This window comes from Camarhynchus parvulus, chromosome 13, assembly GCF_901933205.1.
Source record: "Camarhynchus parvulus chromosome 13, STF_HiC, whole genome shotgun sequence".
Classification (NCBI taxonomy): domain Eukaryota; kingdom Metazoa; phylum Chordata; class Aves; order Passeriformes; family Thraupidae; genus Camarhynchus; species Camarhynchus parvulus.
The window spans coordinates 10,407,083-10,426,976 of NC_044583.1; the positions used below are offsets into that span (position 1 = coordinate 10,407,083).

Below are 19,894 nucleotides of genomic sequence, written 5' to 3' on the forward strand. Positions count from 1 at the left end.
CCTCCTGCCCTGGAGGAGGGTCCCTGCTAAAGGAAGAGCTGCTGGCTGATGCCCATCTTGGACGCCTCTCCAGATTTCTGTTTCCTTGCATCCTGGTACATTATTTACAACAACATGTTGTAAACATGCTGTCAACATCTTCCCTCCCTGGATAAAAGTATTGGCTCAGATTCCCCTTCTCTGTGCTCAGGAATCACAGTGCTCCTCAGCACAGCATGAATGTTCACTTTTACCTTTTCATGGGTGAGCTGCAAAGGTGCAGATCAACGGGAGAATTCTGTTTATAAGATTCCAGAGGGGTTTAAAATTACCTCCCCCTCGTGAACATGGGTCATGCAAATTCCAAGCTCATCTAAAAAAAATTTTGCATGTGGGCAGCTGTCTCCATTGGAGCAGCTGGGAAATCACCACAGGCAAAGCCTCCCTAAACCCAGCCTTTCCTAGACCCATTTTAGCCAGGTGTGACCTGTACAGACAGCCTGGCTGTAAGAGAGGAAGGCAGTCATAGCTTTGTAGCCAAAAGCTATTAAAAAAGTAGCTACTTCTTGACTGCAGAAGGATGCAAAATGTTCTGACCTTGATTCAGGACTGCCTTCACACCTAATTTAATTGCACTTTTATTTGCAAATACATATGCTGACCTCTGGACAGAGAGTGCAAACTTCTCCAAAATTAGGAACTACCTTTGTTCCTAACCAGGTGCTCTGGGGCCAAACCAATGGAGACAGTGCTGAGGAAAAGGTAGGCTTTATTCTTTCCTGTAATCTTACAAACTGCTGGTTGCATTTTGGAAATTGAAGAATACAAAAGGAGTCACGGTTGCCCCCACTGTGACTTACAAAAGCTATTTCTCCACAGGACACTATTTTTAACATCATAGGAATAGCAAAACTAAATCTATAAATAAAGAAAAATCACCAATTATGCCCATAAAGTCAAATGAAAGCTTGTTCAGGCCAGGTCATACACTGCAGCAGCAGAATTGGCAGCAGGGTAAGATCAGTGAGTTTTAGTGACTGTATAAAGTTGTGAGCTGGACATTTCCCCAGATGTTAACCAGAAAGAGATGTATGGAAAACAAACAAGTTTCACAGCAATCTATTGGGTCACAGGCTGCATCTACAGCAAGGAGAAATATTACTGCAACTTCCCTTTGCTTTGCTAAAACGTTTCCAGCAATCTTTGGTCCAGTTCCATCACTGGGGTAAGTCTGTGTCTGTACAACATATTTTTATTTTAAAATCACTTCTGCAAGAAGAAAGGGAAAAGCCCCCAGGCTGGCTGTAAACATTACTGCACAACAATCTCTGCCATCTCTCTCCAGTCTGAAAAAAAAAAAGTGTATTTCTATATCCTGTCTTTTTGGAAGGGCCAGAAGGAAAGTCTACTTTCAGCCAGATGTGGAACATTTTTCCCCACAAAGCTCCTTGAATCTCTTCCTACAGGAGTGATTGTGGTACTGCTGTCCCAGTCAGCCATGCTGGTTTTGTTTGAGACTTCTTTTTTTTTTTTTTAATCCTTCTGGTGTTGAATTTGGAGTTATCAAAGCTCCAGGAATGGAAGGAAGAGCCTCAGTCACAGCTCAGAGCGACATCTCCAGTGCAGCATTCCAGCAGGGTGGGGCACTCTGCCCCTGCAGATGTTCCCATCCCCGGGCAGCTGCAGCCCTTGCTGAAACCTCACTGAGGGACAGCCCGAGAGGCAGAAGAACTGCACCAAGTCAGTGATGTTAAGATACCTTAAGTGCTTTTTTACTGGCTGACAACAGCTGCCCTCTGGGAGGGAAGGATTTAGTAGAGCTTAAGGAAAGAGGGCACAGCAAAATGTCTGAGCTCAGCTGGTAACAGACTGGTCACACAGTTTAATTAAAACCAACTACCCCGCTTTCTTTTCCTATTTCTGGACAAGAGGAGCAGGACTATCAATAAATGCATAAACAACCTTCTGGGTGCTTTCTCTGAACCTTCCAGGTGCTGCTCTGAGAACTGCCCAGCCGTGCTGGAGGTACAAATGCCTGAATGACATCAACTGCTGTGCCTTGTTTGGGGCACCTCTGAGGCTCAGCTGAGGGACCAAGGGGCAGCTCTGAGGCTCAGCTGAGTGACCAAGGGGCAGATCCCGAGCCCCGGCAGCTCTGAGGCTCAGCTGAGTGACCAAGGGGCAGATCCTGAGCCCTGGAGCATCCCGGACCCGCTGGCTCACAACCCCCCGACCCCTGCCCCGTTCATGCACCAGCTGCCGGAGTTAATGCAAATCTCTCAACAATTCCTACCCTGCTATCTGTTACCGTCAGAGAAAAGGGATCAATTTAAGCTTTCAGGGAAATCCCCAAATCTCTCTCCTCGACTCAGGAGCTCACAGGCACCAGAGGGCGCTTCGCTCCACCCTCGCACCAGCCGGAATTCCAAGAACATCCTTTTTATTCCTCAATCCCTTTATTCCCGCAGCCCCAGGGACAGGTTACGTGCAGGCCAGAGGCTGTGCACCCCAGGCAGTCACTGCTGTTCGTTTGTCGCTTGCACTCAGCTGCAGGAGAAGGAGAACGTGTCCAGGCTCCATGCGGACAGTGCCGCGGGGAAAGCCGGGGCCAGCCCGGGGATGCAGCACCCGCCGCAGCCCCAGGCCCTGCCCAGTTCTGCTGCTGCACAGCTCCGTTCCTGCGGGACACACAGCCCAGCCCCAAAGCGCCTGAATCCTACACAAATCCTACAAGTAGCTGTATTTCAAAGCCGATATCCTGTATATGTATTTCTCAAGATGTAATGCTAATGTGAACCTCTTCTGGATAATCAGGTGAGCTCTTACCTTTGCTATGTGTGAAATCCAATTTACTGAGGCATGATGCCTCCATAAAGACACGAGGAAAGGCTGGGCACCTCAGGCATATGCAGCCACTTTTCCTCAGGTAGCAGCCGGCTACCTGTGCCTTGTTCTGGGCAGCTCTGACACTCAGCTGTGACCAAGGGGCAGATCCCGAGCCCTGGAGCATCCCGGACCTGCTGGCTCACATTCCCCCGACCCCTGCTCCGTTCATGCATCAGCTGCCGGGGCTAATGCTAATTAACCTCGTTAATGCTAACGCTGCTCCATGGGCTCTGCTCTCCCTGTGCCTAATCCCAGTGTGGAGGAGCAGGGTCACAGAGAGGGGAGCAGAGGCATTCCAAGGCTCCCAGGAGGGGATTTCCAGCCCAACAGCACAGTCAGGGAACACAGGGCACACAGCAGCCCTGCAGGGGTCACTGATTTTGTACTTTGGCCTCCTGGCCAAGCCAAGCCACCCACTCTCTTCTAAAAGCACCAGTTTTAAAAACTAAACCCCTATTCCCTTCCCCTCCAAAGGGATCTTGCTGCCAGGCAGCAGCCCAGGACACTTGTGCCAGAACACAGAGGTCACTGGTGATTTGTTTATCCAGATTACTCAATAGCCTGACAGCAGAAAAGCAGGTGTGTGGCACCTGTGACACCTCCAACATTTCCTCTTCCTGGCAGCCCTCTCCTAGAGAGCCTCAAAACCTTTGCACACATTTCCTCTCCCAGAATTTCCCAAAAGAACTTTCAAGCTCTCCTCAGCCTCACCCCACTCCCCTGGGGCACAGGACACCCTCTCCACACCATGCCTGGCTTTTCCCTGCAAGCTCTGTGCCCTGCAGTGACACACAGCTCAGGCAAATCTGTTTGAAGAGGGAAAGCTCAGAAAACTCTAGACTTGCATTGTCTCAGAACTGGTTCTCCAGTAATAGATTTTCCTAATATAACTGAGCTTTTTGCACCCTCAGAAACATGCTTCTCCTCAATTTTAACTAATAGTGTTCAACACAGTTTTTTTCCTCATTAATATCTTAGTTCAATGCACATCGATTTGCAGCAGTTCCCACTAAACCATCTTTGAGGGAATTGTTTTTCCTTATTAGCATCCTGATCACAGCGAGCTTCATTGAATAAATAATGATTTAAGGAAAAATGGGGGATTGTAGAAGAGAGCAGTAGGAACCTTGTTCATTCTTCAGGCCAATGTCCTAAGAATTTCTTTCCCTCATTTTCAGAGAAAGGCCATGTGATCAGAGGGAAGGTTACTCTGTCCCAACCCAAAGAACATGCCCAAGGCTGCCTTCCATCTCCTCTCCCTCACTTGCTCCCTTCAACTTGCTGGTTTCCTGTTCCCACTTACCTGCAGTGCAGTCTTCACCTTCAGGAGTTCTTCAGCCCCTGCCATGCCTTAGGCTGTAGAGAGGTATTTTCACAGAACAGAACACAAGAGTCAGCTTGAAAGACCTTGACCTCTTTCTGTGAGCTCCCAACATACTATGAAAGGCTGTTTGATTGAGAGGAATAGCATCCTCTGGTGTGTACAGCAGAGTGCAAGTGTCACCATGATATTTTTCTGAAAAATCCCTTTGCCAGGATTTCTTTCCTGAGAAGTTGAGAAGTCTCAGAGAAAAATGTAAATAATAATTATTTGATTCTCTTCTCCTGTGTTTGCTGCTTTGGAATGTGCTCTGGAGGTTGTTTACCAACAGGTGCATCTTTGATTGGTTCCATGTGAATTGTTTTTACTTAATGACCAATCAAAGCCAGCTGTGAGTGACTCTCTAAGTAGTCACAGGTTTTTATTATTTGTTCTTTTCTAGCCTTCTGATGTATCCTTTCTCTTTCTTTAGTATAGTTTTAGTATATAATTTTTAAAAATATAATATAATATCATAATAAATCAGCCTTCTAAGAACTTGGAGTGCATTCTCATCTCTCACCTCGTCCTGGGGACCCTCACAAACACCACATGCAACAGCAGTGTTTCCTGGCCACAAACAGCAGTAACTGCTGCAGTACTGAGGGATCCTCATGGATACAGACACAACCCATGTGCTCAGCTGAGGGCAGCAAATGAACTGTCCCAGTGGTGGCTCCTGCACCCACCCTGCTGCTGCTGGGGCAGGAAGGAGCCATGTCCCAGCGTGCTCCCTGTCACTCCCAGCAGGAGCTGAAGCCCAGCCGGCACCACGATCCCAGCTGTCGGTCCAGGAGCGCTGGGGCCCCTCCCCTGCACGGCTCCAGGGGATGCAGTTTCACCCCAGCCACCACCAGGGCACATCGTGGTATTCGGACTCTCCTCACAACACCCTGCAGCTACAAACAGGAGCAGCAAAGGATTCAGCACTCCTTTTTAAGAGATGGCAGTGGAGGAGAAAGCACGATGAGAAACAAAAATACAAGACAATAAAGGTTAAGGTACTTTTATTATAAAAGTCTATACAATGAGCACCAGACATAGCAATGCAATTATATCTGGTTTAGTTATATATATTCCATATCTATATATCCATATAGATATATAGGTTTTGCTTTTACCAAAGTAAAACTGTTATATCACAAAATGCCTAGTTCTACCATTTATTTATTGCTCAACAAGGATGGCACAAAACACACTCAGCATAACTGTTGCCATGCTTATCTACTATACTGAATAAACAGCCAAACACTGCATAACAAACACAAAGCAGCTGTTAATTCTGAATTGGAACCAGTCTGATCACTCACTCACTTATAAAAATATTGGAATCATATAGATTTAAGCATTATAAAGGAGGAATATATTATTTAAAACATTTAAATAGTGCATATTGACATTTTGCATGTGGTATATAAAACACAAACATTCATGTACAACACTATACAGTACACATTAGTTTCAATGTTTGGATACACCCGTGTCTGCAGACTGATAGAAAAGGAACTGAAGTGTACATTGCACAATGGAACTGAATAAAATTGGTAAATGGTCTCAAAGACTACTTTTAACCTCATAATTCTCTAAGGTCCCAGATCACTTTGCAGTTAAAAAAAAAAGAAAAGAAAAAAAGGCATACCACCAGTGCTCAATAGTTTTAGTGCTTTTTTTTTTTTCTGAATTCCAAAAATACACGCCTACAAGCAGAGTAAAACAAACCAAGAGGTATTCTACAGTACACAAATGAAATCTGAGCACTAAAAATCCTACTTGCAACCTATTTCATATGCTTCATGACAGAACAGCAAGTCTCTGAGGTTACGTGCGAGCCATTTCTTACATTGTGAGAAAGTTCATTTTTGGTCTTTCATAAAGCAGAGTGAATCATTGCTATGTTGACATTAGCCAGTCATAAAAACATGCAGTGAGAGTAGGTGCATGCAAAACATGGCCACAATCAAACTGATACACTGAAATAAAAAATAAAAAAAACAACTAAGAAAGCACCAGCTGAAATTAACATTTTGATTTTGCCAGATCAGAAACAGCTGCGGATGGCTGCTGCAGAGCAAAGCTAGTCCCTAAATCATCATTCAGCACAGCAGATGTGATACTCAAAACATTATTTAGATTCAACTCTGAAGCTAAATCATGCAAGGCCCATAAACTGTTTTGCTTACATCGTAAGGATTAGATAATGTATTTTTATTCTCCAACTGTAAAACAAAACCGTGATAAACAGCAGTAATCTTCCCACTCCAAACCGCCGGTTCTCCCTGTGGTGCACGTTAACTACACTGATTTTAGCCCTTGACACCATACTCATTTCAGGTACCGTGGGATTTTAACTGTCCTAAGCCAGCTCCTTTCTGTGGAGCCACACAAGTCTGAGCACCACCAGATTTCCCAACCACCACAGTGTTCACTGTGCTCCTCAAATCTTCCGAAAGCGGAGATGCCGTATCCAATTCAGCCCAAACACTACGTCACCACTGGCTGATAAACAACAACCCAAAAAGGGATCAAATGAACAACAATGACATGAGTCCTGTAGGCAGCATGTGATTGAACTTTTCAGTTTTCCAAGGTTTAAAAGCCACTAAGAAAAGGTCACTTTCTGATTTGTCCACTGTCATCTTTATCAAGGAGGAAACGTGACCGCTAAGGAGCAAAATCCATAGACGTTAATTATTACTGTGTACAGGTGCAATTTAGAATACCAAAAAATCAAAGTTGTTCCACAGCAGTCCTTTGAAAGGAATTACAGTCTGTTTAAGTGTTCCAAGAATTAAGAGCTGTACCCTTAATTTGCTGATTTTTTAGGCAAGAGGAATAGTTCGGTGTAGCATTACAATATTAATAATTTCTTCAACAATGTAAAAGGTTAGTAATAACAAAAGTCTCAAAGTTCTTGAATGCTAAAGATAAAAAAAGGCTATGGTTGTTTTGGAACAGGATGGATGCATCTGGAATACAAAACTTCGATGGAAACTGTGTTTGCTAAAGTTGGATAGAGCAGTCTCAAACTCAGAAACCTTATTTGCTCTCTAGACAGGACCTACTTACCCTTCAAACATGTCCTAGTGGCACCACAGTAAAGTGCACAAACTGGATTCTTTCAACAGCGCATGACACATGAACACAAGCACCCAATAAGTACAGGGGTAGTATATGGAAACAGCATGTTACTCAACAGGTTGGAGGAATATAATTTAAATTGATTTTGAAGAATCTTGTTTGCTGATAAGGACTTCTAACAGCCTCAGTTTGGCTTTGATTTTCTTGTACTCCCTGTACTCATCCAGCATTGGGACCCGATCTTCTTTCTGTACATTCCTGTAAAAAGAAAAACATCAAAATTTCAACTAAATCCTCTATCCTGCAGCAAGCCAAACACAGAAGCAGCTACAGGAAGTTATTTTAGGGCAGGTGAAAATATTATTGGCAGCCTGTTCACTAATAACAGGCATTACATATTTTAGTTTATTGTTGTTAAAACTGCCAACACCACAAAAAAATGAATTGAAAATCCAGCAGAATTTATTCAGCACAACTGCTGCAGCATTGGGTAAAAATCATTGCCCTAAGCTCTGCTGGGAATTTTACTAACAGGATATGAAGTGATATACACACAGATCCTGTGTATACACTACAGAAAAAGACACATTTAAGCCAATCTACATTTTTTACTATAAGTAGATTGACCCACAAATTGGCAGCAGAGCATTATTCTTACTGGACTATAATAAATAATCTATTAATATGATTAACCTCATTATTTGCCATTGAAGTCAAAAGGAGTTTTGTTCCAAATTCAGTAAGTGCATGATGAAGCCAGTTACTGGAATTTGTGAGACCAGTGGTCCAGGAGTTTGTAGTTCAGGAGAAATACAGGAGAAGGCAAAGTCAAGTTAGAGGATTTGCCAGTCAAGGAAGTGACCTCTTAGTTTTGTTCATGACATGAGACATCTCAAAAATTCAATGGGCAGCAATGCAATCCAATTCATGACAAAACAAATTCAAATAAGAAACCTAAAAGAACTAAACTATATGGAGAATAAAAATTATAAAAGCCTTTACTGGTAAAGCAAATATCCACTGCCAGAACTGACCTACTGGAACAAGGGGCAAATGGGCAAATTTCCCTGCCCTATGTTAAAGAACAGGGATAATATGGGGTTTTTGAAATTAAAAAAAAAAATCATACTTTCCAGTAGGTATTTTTAAATGCTATTTTTTTAAATGGAACTGTTAAAAATACACAAAGTTATCTCCCTCAGGAGATTATTCACAGCAGATCAAAACAGATCAGATTCCAGCTGAAAACATTCAAAGTTACAAAATACACTTGGCTACATAATGAGGCTGCAGCCCAACACCTGGTTTTTGTGCTAAACAAACCTTCCATTCTGCTGATAAAACTCCTCTTCAAATTCTCGTAATGTCTTACGTAGCTTCTTCTTCTCAGCTCTGGCTTTCCACAGTTGCTCCAATAATTCAGGCCTAAAAATTTCAAGTGAAAGAAAAATACATTGGCCTTACAATAGAATTTCAATTCCTCAGAAACAACTGAGCTAGCTGCACTAATAATTTATTTGTCTGGCTCATAAGGAACATATTGTCAGTTTGAAAGTGAAATATTGAGAACAAACTAGCAGTTAATAAAAGGGTATAAATTTTCTGCTGTCTACACAGCTCAAGTAAGGCTGAAGAAGGTTTAGAAGATACTAAATAATTCACTGAGTACAAAAAGATCTTAGTCAGACATGTCAGAGCAAAGAACACTCATTCAATCCAAACATTTCCTGAGAAGTGCTGAACATGTCACTCCCTCTCACCCATCATCAGAGATTCAGTTATCATGACTCTAACTACAATAATTACAACTACCATAATTAAATTATCCACTTAATTGTCCATACATAGAAGCAGCTCGGGTGCTGGAGAGCCTCAGGTCCCGGGTGAGTTTCTCTTGACCTTCTTCAATATCAGACTCAGAGTTTTCAACTGGGCTTAGAACGGGCTGTGTTTGGGCAGCAGTTTTTAAGATTTCATTCAGGTCTGTAGACAAACCATCACTTTCCTCCTCTTCCTCCTGAAAGTGAAAACAGAAATTCAAAATAAATACGATGTATTTCAGTTCCCTATTACAAGTGCTGGGACTACTTTTTAAAGGCATTGCACCTACCTTAATTTCTTCAAAAAAATGGGCAGTTTCACCTTCAATAATGGGCTGTAACATCTGCCCCCGCCTCTTGGTTGATGGCGATCCCTGAAAAAATGGAAATTTGTTTCAAAATGTACAGTAAGACAACAAGTGCTGTGTGAAGTCAGAATTACACTGAAGTCACCCAATGTTTCCTCTCCGAGATGAATAAAAGACAGCGAACATACTTACAGAGCACAAATAAAATAACCATACAACCCAAAAAGCTCAGGTACCCAAGGTATCCTTGACACAGAAATAATTGTTGTAGCTTATAATATATTTTAAAATATTCATTTTCAGACTTAAAATAAAAAGCATTTGCTCTCTCCATGTTTTGTAGAAGATTCATAAAGTGCAATGATAGCTCTGAATTTTGTATTTATTCCTCCCAAACCAATGCACAGTTACAGAGGCCAGCGCTGGTTATCTCCTGCCAGGGACCCATTGGGAATAATCCTGCCTGGTTCCTTTTCCAGATCACTCTGAAGCCCTGCAGGTGGAAGTGTGAAATCAGTGCTATGTGTTGCCACCTCAGAGCCAAAATCCTTTAAACTCCAGCCTAAAGCAGGTGTCCCTGTCCAGGTGCCTGCTGTACACCTGCCATAATGCCCTGCTCATCCCTTACCCCCAGACAGCAGAAGCAGCTCCCACAAATGGTCTCTGGACAGGAAAATGCGAAACACAAAAGCCACACAGACAATGACCAGTCAAAAACTTTAGTTCATGAAAGGTAAATAGTCTCCTGCTTCTCTGGACAATTCCATACAGGCTTCAGTGCATGTCATTGGTGCACCAGGATACAGTAAGAGATCTCATGGAATTAATTGTCATATAAATCTAAAAATCCATTATTGAACTATCTGGCACTGAATATGGATTACTTAGAAGTTACCACTGAACAATCCTTGGCAATAAGAGAGAGCTTCTTGTATCTCTTGCAGGCTTCAAAAGGAAAGACCTGTGAAAAAGATTTTACAGGTGCTGCCTACAGCACAGGTTAGGAATCATGTTACTGACGTCTCTCCTGAATTTAAAATCCTTCTGGTGGGCTATAACCCATCCCTTTATTTCACAGCCAAAAAACCAGAATGACTATGGTACAGTCATAAGGCTACCCAGAATGTTAAAAATCCATCTCAGCTGAAGTCAGATTTCTGAGGGGAGAGATGGGATAGAGCTCAATCAAGGGCACTGCCAAAAAGCTGTGACTCACCAGTCACAGAGAAACACATTGGTGCCCAAGAGCAACCAGTGCTTATGGAGTTCAGAAAGGGATTCTGATAGAAAAGCCCCTAAACATGACTGTGATGCAAATAATGTTTTTCTTTAAAAGAAGCCACCAAAAACAATTTATGTGCAAGAAAGGCAGAATCTTGACCTGGTCCCTTTATCTCAATGTACTCCAGCTTAGAGGGGAGGACTCAGAACTGTCCATGACAATGTAAACAGCAGATTAACTTCCTGCTGAGTAAGCCCAGCTACCTGTGTCTGGGAAGAACTGTCTGTATGCAAAGAGATTATCTCATGTCAGCTATGCAGTCCCTTCCTTCCAAAAGGGTCAGCAGCCAACATCCAAACAGGTATTTTGCAAGTCTGGGTCAGTATGCAAGGCTTAGATTACAGCTCATACAGAACAAAACCAGCTGGCTGTCATTCCCCAGCTGCTTTACAGGTACTATAAACAAGGTTACATCAATTTCCTTGCACAGTATGAAAACTTTTCTTCCTCATCTCTTAGAAGACCACAGAGAGAGGACAGAAAATTCAGAAGGAAATGAAGTGAAGACACAATGAAAAAGCAGGGATGTTGTACAGATGCTGCAGGTGCTGGTAACATGTCTCTCTCTGGGGAAGCATGAGAAATGAAATGGTTCTGATGGCAATCCTGTCACTCAAGCCTCTGCTGACAGCAACCTGCACTGCAACTGGTGTTACTATTCTGGGGAGGACTGAAAGTACAGTATGTCCTGGGGATCCATACCCAGCACAGGCACTTGGGAACATCTCAGCCACAGCAAGTTAGCAGAGCTCACTTACTTCCACAGAGAACCATTTAATTCCCAAGAGCCATCAAGGTCACAGACAGCTTGGAACTGCTCTGTTCTCAGCAGTAAATCAATCAAATGCCTCAAGTAAAATGACAACAATATCTTGTATCTTCCACAAGAAAGATGTTTCACAGAACAGTGTCGCTAGCTTTTCTAAAGGCAGCCTTGCAGTTCAAAAGTGGGAAAATAAACAGAAATAGCATTTGTTTTACTCACAAGAATAGGAGTAATGCTTGCTCTAGTTAACATTTGTTTTACAAGTCTGTATCTGTCATAAAGTGGCTTCACAATATGTCTTTCTTCTCTAGTAACCTAGAGGCAGAGAAACCAGAGAATTAATTATACCGGTCACTCCATCACAGACAAGCAAACACAAAGCCGTGTGCTTCTCCTGCCAGGCCACCAACATTCCAGCTAGGAATATAAAACTACCTTACACTGTGTGTATGAAAAGGGGTTTGTGCAGATAAAAGGGAATAACTGGGTGCTTTTGTGTTCTCTCTACTTTAATATTGTGTATTTTTCAGGGAAAAGATTTAAACGGTCCCTAAAAATTAGGGGAGCCACAGCACAGGCAAACCCTGTATTTAAATATCCATGGAAAAGAGGCAAAAAGGGGACCAAGAACTGAGGGAAAAGATGTGTGCCTGGCAATGATGATGGTTCTACAGAAATGAAAGGGAAAAAAGAAAAAGATGAAACTGTAGAGAAGGGGGGTGGGAACTGTCCTTTCATTTCTGTTTCTGTGAAATCCAGAATAACATTTCTGGTCTCTTCTGAGGAAATTCAATAATCTTGTTTATTTTTCAGACATCTCTTTGCCTCACAGACATACAAGGCACCAAATGACACCCATCACTTTGCACACTCCAATAACCTGCTGATTTCTGAAAAGGAGGCCTATTAATACATACTTTTTTTCTTTTTTTAGAAGTCAATGCAGCAAGTTCCTCAGATGGCAACATGGAGGCCAATAGATACCTTTATGTTTTGGAGAAGGAAAAAGAAGAACCCCCACACCAGCATTAAGTTCTGGTCTTACTATTACTCAAGAGTTACTGCTGTCTATGCACACAATGGCAGAGTTTGAAATAAAGCCAAGCATTACCGGCCGTCCATGTTGGCTTTCATAATACAGGAGGCTCTTCTGGAGAGATGTTTTCTCTTCTACCAAATGGTCCTTTGTCATTTTCTATCAAGAATAATTAGCATTTAATCAAACGCAAGTCACTTTTATTCGCTATCCAGATGCCTAAGCCAAACTTAGCTTAGTTATTATCATACAACCCACCTTCCTCCATTTAAAGCTGTTCAATATTGTCAGCACAAACTTGTAAATATTTTAATACAGAGCAAGGAGAGTATGGTTCATGTTGATAATTTCCCCACTGAGTCTGAAATATGATGGCCTGGCAAAGGGCTGCTAGCCAGAGGCATCATCATGTTGATAAAGTGGTATCTCAAGCGCTCTATTTCCCCCTTATTCTCTCAGAAAGAGCCTATCCATGACCTTATGCTTACCTTTATATCTTCTGGTAAACATCTCTCAACTCGTTTTTCCTTTAATCTTTTCAAAATGAGTTCCAGTGTAGCCTCCTTGGTGGGCTTCTTCTCTTTCTGCACAACCTGCATCTCATCTTCATTTTCCTCGTCTTCTTGGTCAAGAGAGGAACCAAAGCTTTTTGGAAGAGTGTTACTTCGTGGACGTGTTTGAGGTATGAATTCTCCCTCTGAGCTCCTCTGCTTTGCATCTGAAATGGGAAAAATTGCTCAATCCAAAGGTTTAAAAGAAATAACACACTTTATTTAACTGCAAGTACAAGAACATAGCAATCTGCATATGGAAAGCTTCTCTCCTAAAAGAACTAAAGCCATAAGAATAATTTGATTTTTGAATAATGCAGAATGTAGAAATAAAACATTTTTGTGTGCTGTGGAAGTTTACTGAATGACTTAGCCATTTCAGTCATGGAGATAATTTGTTTTGCAAGAGAAGAAACTGTAGCAATCTCTTACCTTTTATTTGCTTTCTCAATTTGGTAAGTTCAGTCATCCATTTTAAAACTTTTGGATTGGCTGCAATATCACTATAGGAGGGCTGAAAAAAATACACATAAACTACATATTAAAACAAACACACTAAATCTTGTTTATAAATACTTCTTTCAAGATTTGGTAATATTTGTGATGGTGAATGTGAACAGTCATGGGAATGCCACTCAGTATTAGTTCAGATCTCTGTGCCAACATAAGGACAACACTTCTGAAAATAAAACTGAAACAACTTCAGCAGCTGAACCAGAGAGTGGTAAGACACTTCTGCTTTTCCACACATCTGAAATGGCCTCAGTCTCTCAGCAGAACTGTCACTCTGTCCTCCTTTGGCTCTGGCATTCTGACACATTTTCTGATATTGCTGTTGCTCAGCTCCCTTCTGCAGTGTGTAACAAAGTTCTCATTTGTGAACAGTTATTCAATAATGAACTACAAGAGTCACTCAGCCCTCTCATGCAGTCCTTTATCCTGAGTAAAGACAGAAGTGTTAACCTACCTTACTGTTTTTCTCTTTTTCAAACTGTTCCTCAAATTGCTTGATTTTTTTCTGTAATTTCTTGACAAGCTGATAAGGTGTCTTATCTTCCCTTTTGTCATCTTTTGAGCTAAAGGATGCTCTTCGTGTTCTGTTAAAAAACATTTTAAAAATGTCATTTAGATAATTAAATGAGTGCAAAAAAGATGAATATTCAAGTCAGATATTAATAATTTCATTTTTCTCCAGTTCATAATCCATTAATTTCAAGTTTTCAGAGCTATTTACTCAAACTGCTTTGAGCTGCTGCCTTCAAGATATGATGTTATTTTGGTCTCCCTAACATGAGTAATACCCACAAAAGAAAAACTATATTTGAAATTCAAGTGTAATGTACCATTAATTGCCAACTTTCTGGTGCCTGGGCTATTTACCTAAGTTACTATATACTCAGCTGTTCTTCAAGGACTGGGCACAGAATAAAGCCCAGGCTAGAAAATACCACTGAACAATCCTTGGTAATTAAACAGCTTCACTCAACTGTCTCAGGCAAATTAATAGATAATTAAGCCCAAATGTATCCACATAATTTGTTAGTCTTACTAATAAATTTCTTAGATTTTATTAACAGACTTAGAAAGTATGTGGTTTTATATCATCTTTCACACAGCTCCTTGACATTTGCTGCTCTTGCAAAGTGTTTTTTGTTTCAAGACTGACATGAGAATTTTCCAGAACACTTATTACACCAAGTGCCTGAAACATCCCTCAACACAGCCAGTGAAATCTATGTCGTTCAAGATATTAGCAATACTAATCTAATAATCTACTAGAGCAGATCCTTATTAGTTTCAGAATGAGGAGAACAGCTATTATCATCACCACTTTTCTGCAGGTCAGTCTTCTACATCATTTTAACACTACTTGTTAAATATCTTCTGTGGCTAATTGGAGAAAACTTGCACAAGGATCATTTTGGATCAGTAAATCTGCCAGACAGACAACCAGAAACTCTAAACTTGTTCCAATCTCCTGTCTCAAGCTTTCACATTTTTTATGAGACTATTTCTTCCTTAACAAGCATGAAAATTCTTCTCAACTTCCCTTTCTCAGTAACAGGAGCAGACAGTACAGGTCACAAGTTATTTACAGTTTTGGAGAGTCACACTGCCCAGTTCATACAAATTAACCTGCAGCTTGTTTAGTGACAACTCTAATAGGTTAAAAAAATACAACTCTAATAAACCAGTTCAAAAAATACAAGAAAAAAAGGCCAGAGCTTACATAAAATCAGACCAGAGTCTAGCAAAGCCTGGTAAACAAAGGATATAAATACTACTTTCAGCCCAGGAAGTGCCATTTGTCCGAAGCGGTGACCAAATGCCAGGGAATGCTCTGCAATCTTGTCCTATTTTTATCCTCTTTCCCTCAGCATCTGTCAAAGGCCACTTGGAGAGCCACGATCCCACCCCAGCTGAACCTCTGCTCTAACTCACTGCAGCAGTTCCTGGGCAGGCAGAGCAGCCAAATGGCCACACAATGCTACGTTTGACCTTGGTCTTCAGTTCATTCAAATCATGAAAACCCCTGGCAATCTCTAACAGCTGTGTTTTCATCCTGGCTTAACACATCCTGCCCGTCAGACTGCATTAAAATACACACCTAACAAAAGAAAGTGCTTTGGATGAAGAGTCCAACGTTTCTGGATCATGTAAGAAACGTTGGCTTTGCCCAAAATCCAAACTCCGATGTGACAAAATGGGATGACAGTCCTCTTCCAATGGATGGTTAGTCATCCTCCCAGCCTGTGGGGAAAGCTGAGCTTCTCCAGATTCGCTGTCCTCCTGCCAAGACTTGAAAGCAGGAAATGGATCTAGAAGATAAAAAAAAAAGACACAAAATGGTACTTTTCTGTTACCAGAACTATTAACAAGAGTCGAAACAAAAATGCGAACCCAATGCTTAGTCTTGTATGCTCTAGAGGATGTGGTGTCATACACAAAGTGAATAAAAACAGTGAAATGCATCAGAAAGCTACAAATTCTGTCATATAACTGAAAGAAAAAGGTACTGAAATGAAGTATGCACACTAGGATCCCTTTTTCAAAGTGTATCTTGGGAGTATGCATTTCTGAGCAGTTCAACAGTGTAAGAGAGTCTTATTTATGTATCAGAAATATAAAATAAGAAGAATATGTTTATTGTCCATTCCAGGAATTTGCTGTGGAAATTAATTTTCATACTGTATGCACGTACTTTGAAAGTCGGTCCTCTTGGTTTTGAAGGTGGTTTAGGGACAATGCCCATTTGCTTAAGTCTTTTTCAAGGAGTGTTTTTGGGTTTTATGATAAAATCTACCTTTACAACACTAAGAAAAAGAGATTTCTTAATTTGTGGAAGGTGATTTTTTTAGGAGGGAGATTCCAAAACAATCAATTCTTTCAAATCCCTATGAAAAGCTCCTTGCTAACATTTCTTATAATTGACATGGTTTTCTTGCTGTCTAAAAAAAAAAAGCTGACACAGCCTTTCAATTACTTCAATTTAAAATCCCACCCCCCTTTTCCTTTCAGAGTTGCCTGTTCTTTTTCCTAGTTCAAATCAGAAATTTGAAAACTGGGTTCAAAGTGTGCAGAACAACAATAAAACCCACAAAGTAATCTTCAAAAAAAAATTAACCCTTGTACCTGCTTTCCACTGCACATTTACTAAGTATGATTGGGAATTTTTTTGTTGTTTTTCAGCTGTGATCTTGCCTGTTTGCACAGTACAAGATACAAGAAGGGGACCTTTTTGAATCAACAAAAAAGCTGCAGATCAGAATATTCCCAAGATATAAGGGACAGCAGGTGAAGGGTTAGTTAGAAAGCAAACCATCAACTATCAAAAGGCAGATAACTGAACGTATGGCGAACCATACTTACCCTCCCCTTCTCTCTGCAGATGCATTGTTTTGAAATCAATGAGGGGGAAAGTGATAGGGCATGGCGCTAATAAAATGAAAAAGAATGGCAAAAATACTAAAGTGAACATACAGCACAGTCAGAACAAACTATACATAACATGTAAAGCAGGAAGATACAGTACCAGGGAAAAAACATCCCATCTTTTTGGACCAGGCCCTGAGCACTCTCAGCTTCCAAGCAATTCCCATGGTAGGTAAGGATGCTCAGTCCTCAGCCAATTTGAACTTTTTACTGGAAAGGTTTACAAAGAACTGGTAGAGGAATAGTAAAGACTTATTGCAGTTTTATAAGAGACTTGTGCATCCTCACATGAACAAAGGCAAGCTCTAATGTTTTTGATCAGAGCTTGTAAATAATAGAGATGGTGGTGATTTCCAAAAAGCAGGGCAAATGCAGAAGAAGTACTCAGAAATATAAATCAATCATTCTGCATTTTCACCTTGGGCCAGCAAGCATTTGGTGTTGATTTTCAAGAACTCTGTTGCATACAGGCCTTTGAGTTTTCTATTAGATTGGCTTTAATAACCCAAACCTTGGAACTGAATTTGGACTAGTACAGATTTCTTAACAAAGTCACTCTACTTCAATGGAATGCCACAAGGACTTGCAGTGCCTTGGAAGGCTGAGTTCCTAATAACCATCCTAAACAGGACTGAAGTACAGTCAATGTTCAAATACTTCACAGTGAAATTAAGACCTCTTGCAAAGAACATGATTTATTACCAAGAAGTTATAATATAAATTTATAAACAGATATGCTGCTTTATTTTCAAAACAAAGGTCATAAAGCTATTTGGGGGAAGTAAAACCAAAAGCAACTTCATGAGCAGATTTAAGGAAATCATGAAAATGGATGCCACAAACCTTCTGAGAATACATATTAAGTCATCTTAACACAAATAGAGGATGCAACAAAATGTAATGTGCAAGTAAGCAATTAAACTAAATAAAACACTGAAAACATAAACAGGATTTTTATGTTTTAGCTTTTGTTCTTAACTTGGGCAACAAGAATGGAAACCTGGACTCAGTGTCTTTGGACACCTGCAATTTGACTTCTCTGTGCCATGACATACCCTAAATGTGCAGTTTGCTAGGGCTCAAGAGCACCAACCAGCAAATACTGTACAAAACAGATGAAGCCAATCACAAGTTGCAAACCTCATTATTTGCAAAAGGGTTAAAAGAGAAGTGTGGGCTGATGAAGTCAATTAATTTGCAAGACAGTCAACAGCAGTGACAAACCAACAATCAGTTCTCACCATTTGAGCTTCAGGACAAAGTTCTATGTGCTGACAGCTCCAAGATGCACCGTTACAGAATACACATTCCAGCTTTACTTCCCTCATTTTAATACTTCCAACACTGCAACCACAAGTTAAGTGCAGTGATTCCTTGCTACCAGTGTCTTGCTAAGGTTTCACTGTGACACTTAAAGGCATCTCAAGGAACAGCTGTCACTGAAGAGCCTGCTGAAAGTCAAAACCCTGTCCCTGCACAGTTAACCTGCACTACATCTATCAAGTTGTACTGCAGGTTTTCCAAACCAGAACTGAGTGGCCTGTGGCCATTGCACTGTCAGTGACAGCTCACTGTGGTTTAGCAGCTTAGATCACTTGCATTTTTTAAGGTGTGATGACTCCAACACCAGGCAGAGGAAACACGATATAAGGAAGACATAAAAAGAGAAGTATTTTGAAAAGAAGGTATTGACAAGAGTGTTCTGCTCTGGTTACAAAGAACTTATGGTTGTTATAAGTAAAACAAAAGTTTTAAGAGTTTAACCAGACATTTGAGCAATAAAATTCAGTCAAGTCACAGGCTCAGGGAATTGCTGAACCTGGAAGGCAGTGAAGAATAAGGTCAAAAACATAGGGAATCCTGAGAGAAAACTGTTACAAGCATTTTTCTTCTACTAAAATGCAAATCGTGGAAGGAGAAGGGGCACAGAAAAACATCCATCTGCAACTTCAGCCTTTATCTGAAAATTAAGAGCTGCTTCAAGTTGTCCAATGACATGGAAACCAAAACAACCGACAGATTTTACTGAAAAATTGAAATATGAACTGCTGTGTTTGGCAGGTTAGCCATTTTAAGTCAAATTCAGCCAATTCAATAGTTTACACTTAATAAAACAAAGACAAACAAGACACAATGATAATTTAAACTAAATTATATAATTTGACAAAGTGACTTGGATGAGAGACTCAGGGTCATGGAACTTCTAAAACAATAAAAAACAAAAACAAAACAAAACATGCCACCTAGAATGAAACTTGGACTTTTTTGCTTTCTTTCTTTGGTCTTCCTTATATTTTTTAAGGTCCTTAATTAAGTTGCAGATGGTTCTGAAACAAGATGAGACCTATGTCATGACTTGGTCGATCTTACCATGTGTACAGGAACATGCTATTGTCTCCTGCTTTTACTTTGTAAATAGTTTTATTTATCACTCCTCCCTAACTATAGTGTGAGCTAAAGAGTGAGAATTACCTTCCCATTTGTCACCCTCAGACACATTCTTCAGATCCAGATGTGGTACTTGGACAGCCAGAGCTTCCTCGGGAACATGAACGCTGCCATCCCCCAGCACCTCTGAATCAGGGTTTGCATTAAGATCACAAGTCTTGCTACTTGAATCCTGTATTTAAAGAATAGAACGATTTTATTATTACCTAGCAGCTGGAAATCAGGTACTTAATCAGTTCCAGCACTTCTAGAAATTTTAAGGAAAAAAGAAATCTCTCCAAACGCAAGGAATTAAAAATAGACACACACCCCAAACAGCAGTCAATTATTTACATTCCAAAACATTTCTTACACGAGATGCATAAGCATAAACTTGCTGTGCTGCCCTAAGTTTCTGTGAAGTGACATGATGAGCTCTCTAACAGAGGTCTTGCAAGCCTTGCAGCA

The 19,894-nt window shown here is 40.8% G+C and overlaps 1 protein-coding gene across 10 annotated transcripts in view; it reads right to left on the minus strand.

The window, feature by feature from the left end:
* Positions 1–5,215: 5,215 nt before the first annotated feature.
* FAM13B (family with sequence similarity 13 member B) overlaps positions 5,216–19,894 on the minus strand; it is a 44,476-nt gene continuing 29,797 nt past the window's right edge. For 7 of the 10 annotated variants that reach the window (XM_030957151.1, XM_030957146.1, XM_030957148.1 and 4 more), the window contains 12 exons: positions 19,472–19,619; positions 16,937–17,002; positions 15,675–15,885; positions 14,034–14,163; positions 13,499–13,580; positions 13,004–13,233; positions 12,591–12,674; positions 11,699–11,794; positions 9,414–9,497; positions 9,148–9,320; positions 8,627–8,728; positions 5,216–7,561 (listed from right to left, as the gene is read on the minus strand). In XM_030957151.1, the coding sequence (XP_030813011.1) occupies positions 7,438–7,561; positions 8,627–8,728; positions 9,148–9,320; positions 9,414–9,497; positions 11,699–11,794; positions 12,591–12,674; positions 13,004–13,233; positions 13,499–13,580; positions 14,034–14,163; positions 15,675–15,885; positions 16,937–17,002; positions 19,472–19,619 (1,530 nt within the window). In that variant the 3' untranslated portion in view covers positions 5,216–7,437. Of the gene's footprint in view, positions 7,562–8,626; positions 8,729–9,147; positions 9,321–9,413; positions 9,498–11,698; positions 11,795–11,837; positions 12,675–13,003; positions 13,234–13,498; positions 13,581–14,033; positions 14,164–15,674; positions 15,886–16,936; positions 17,003–19,471; positions 19,620–19,894 lie in introns of those variants that run through there. The other 3 variants (XM_030957153.1, XM_030957154.1, XM_030957155.1) reach the window with 3 other exon arrangements.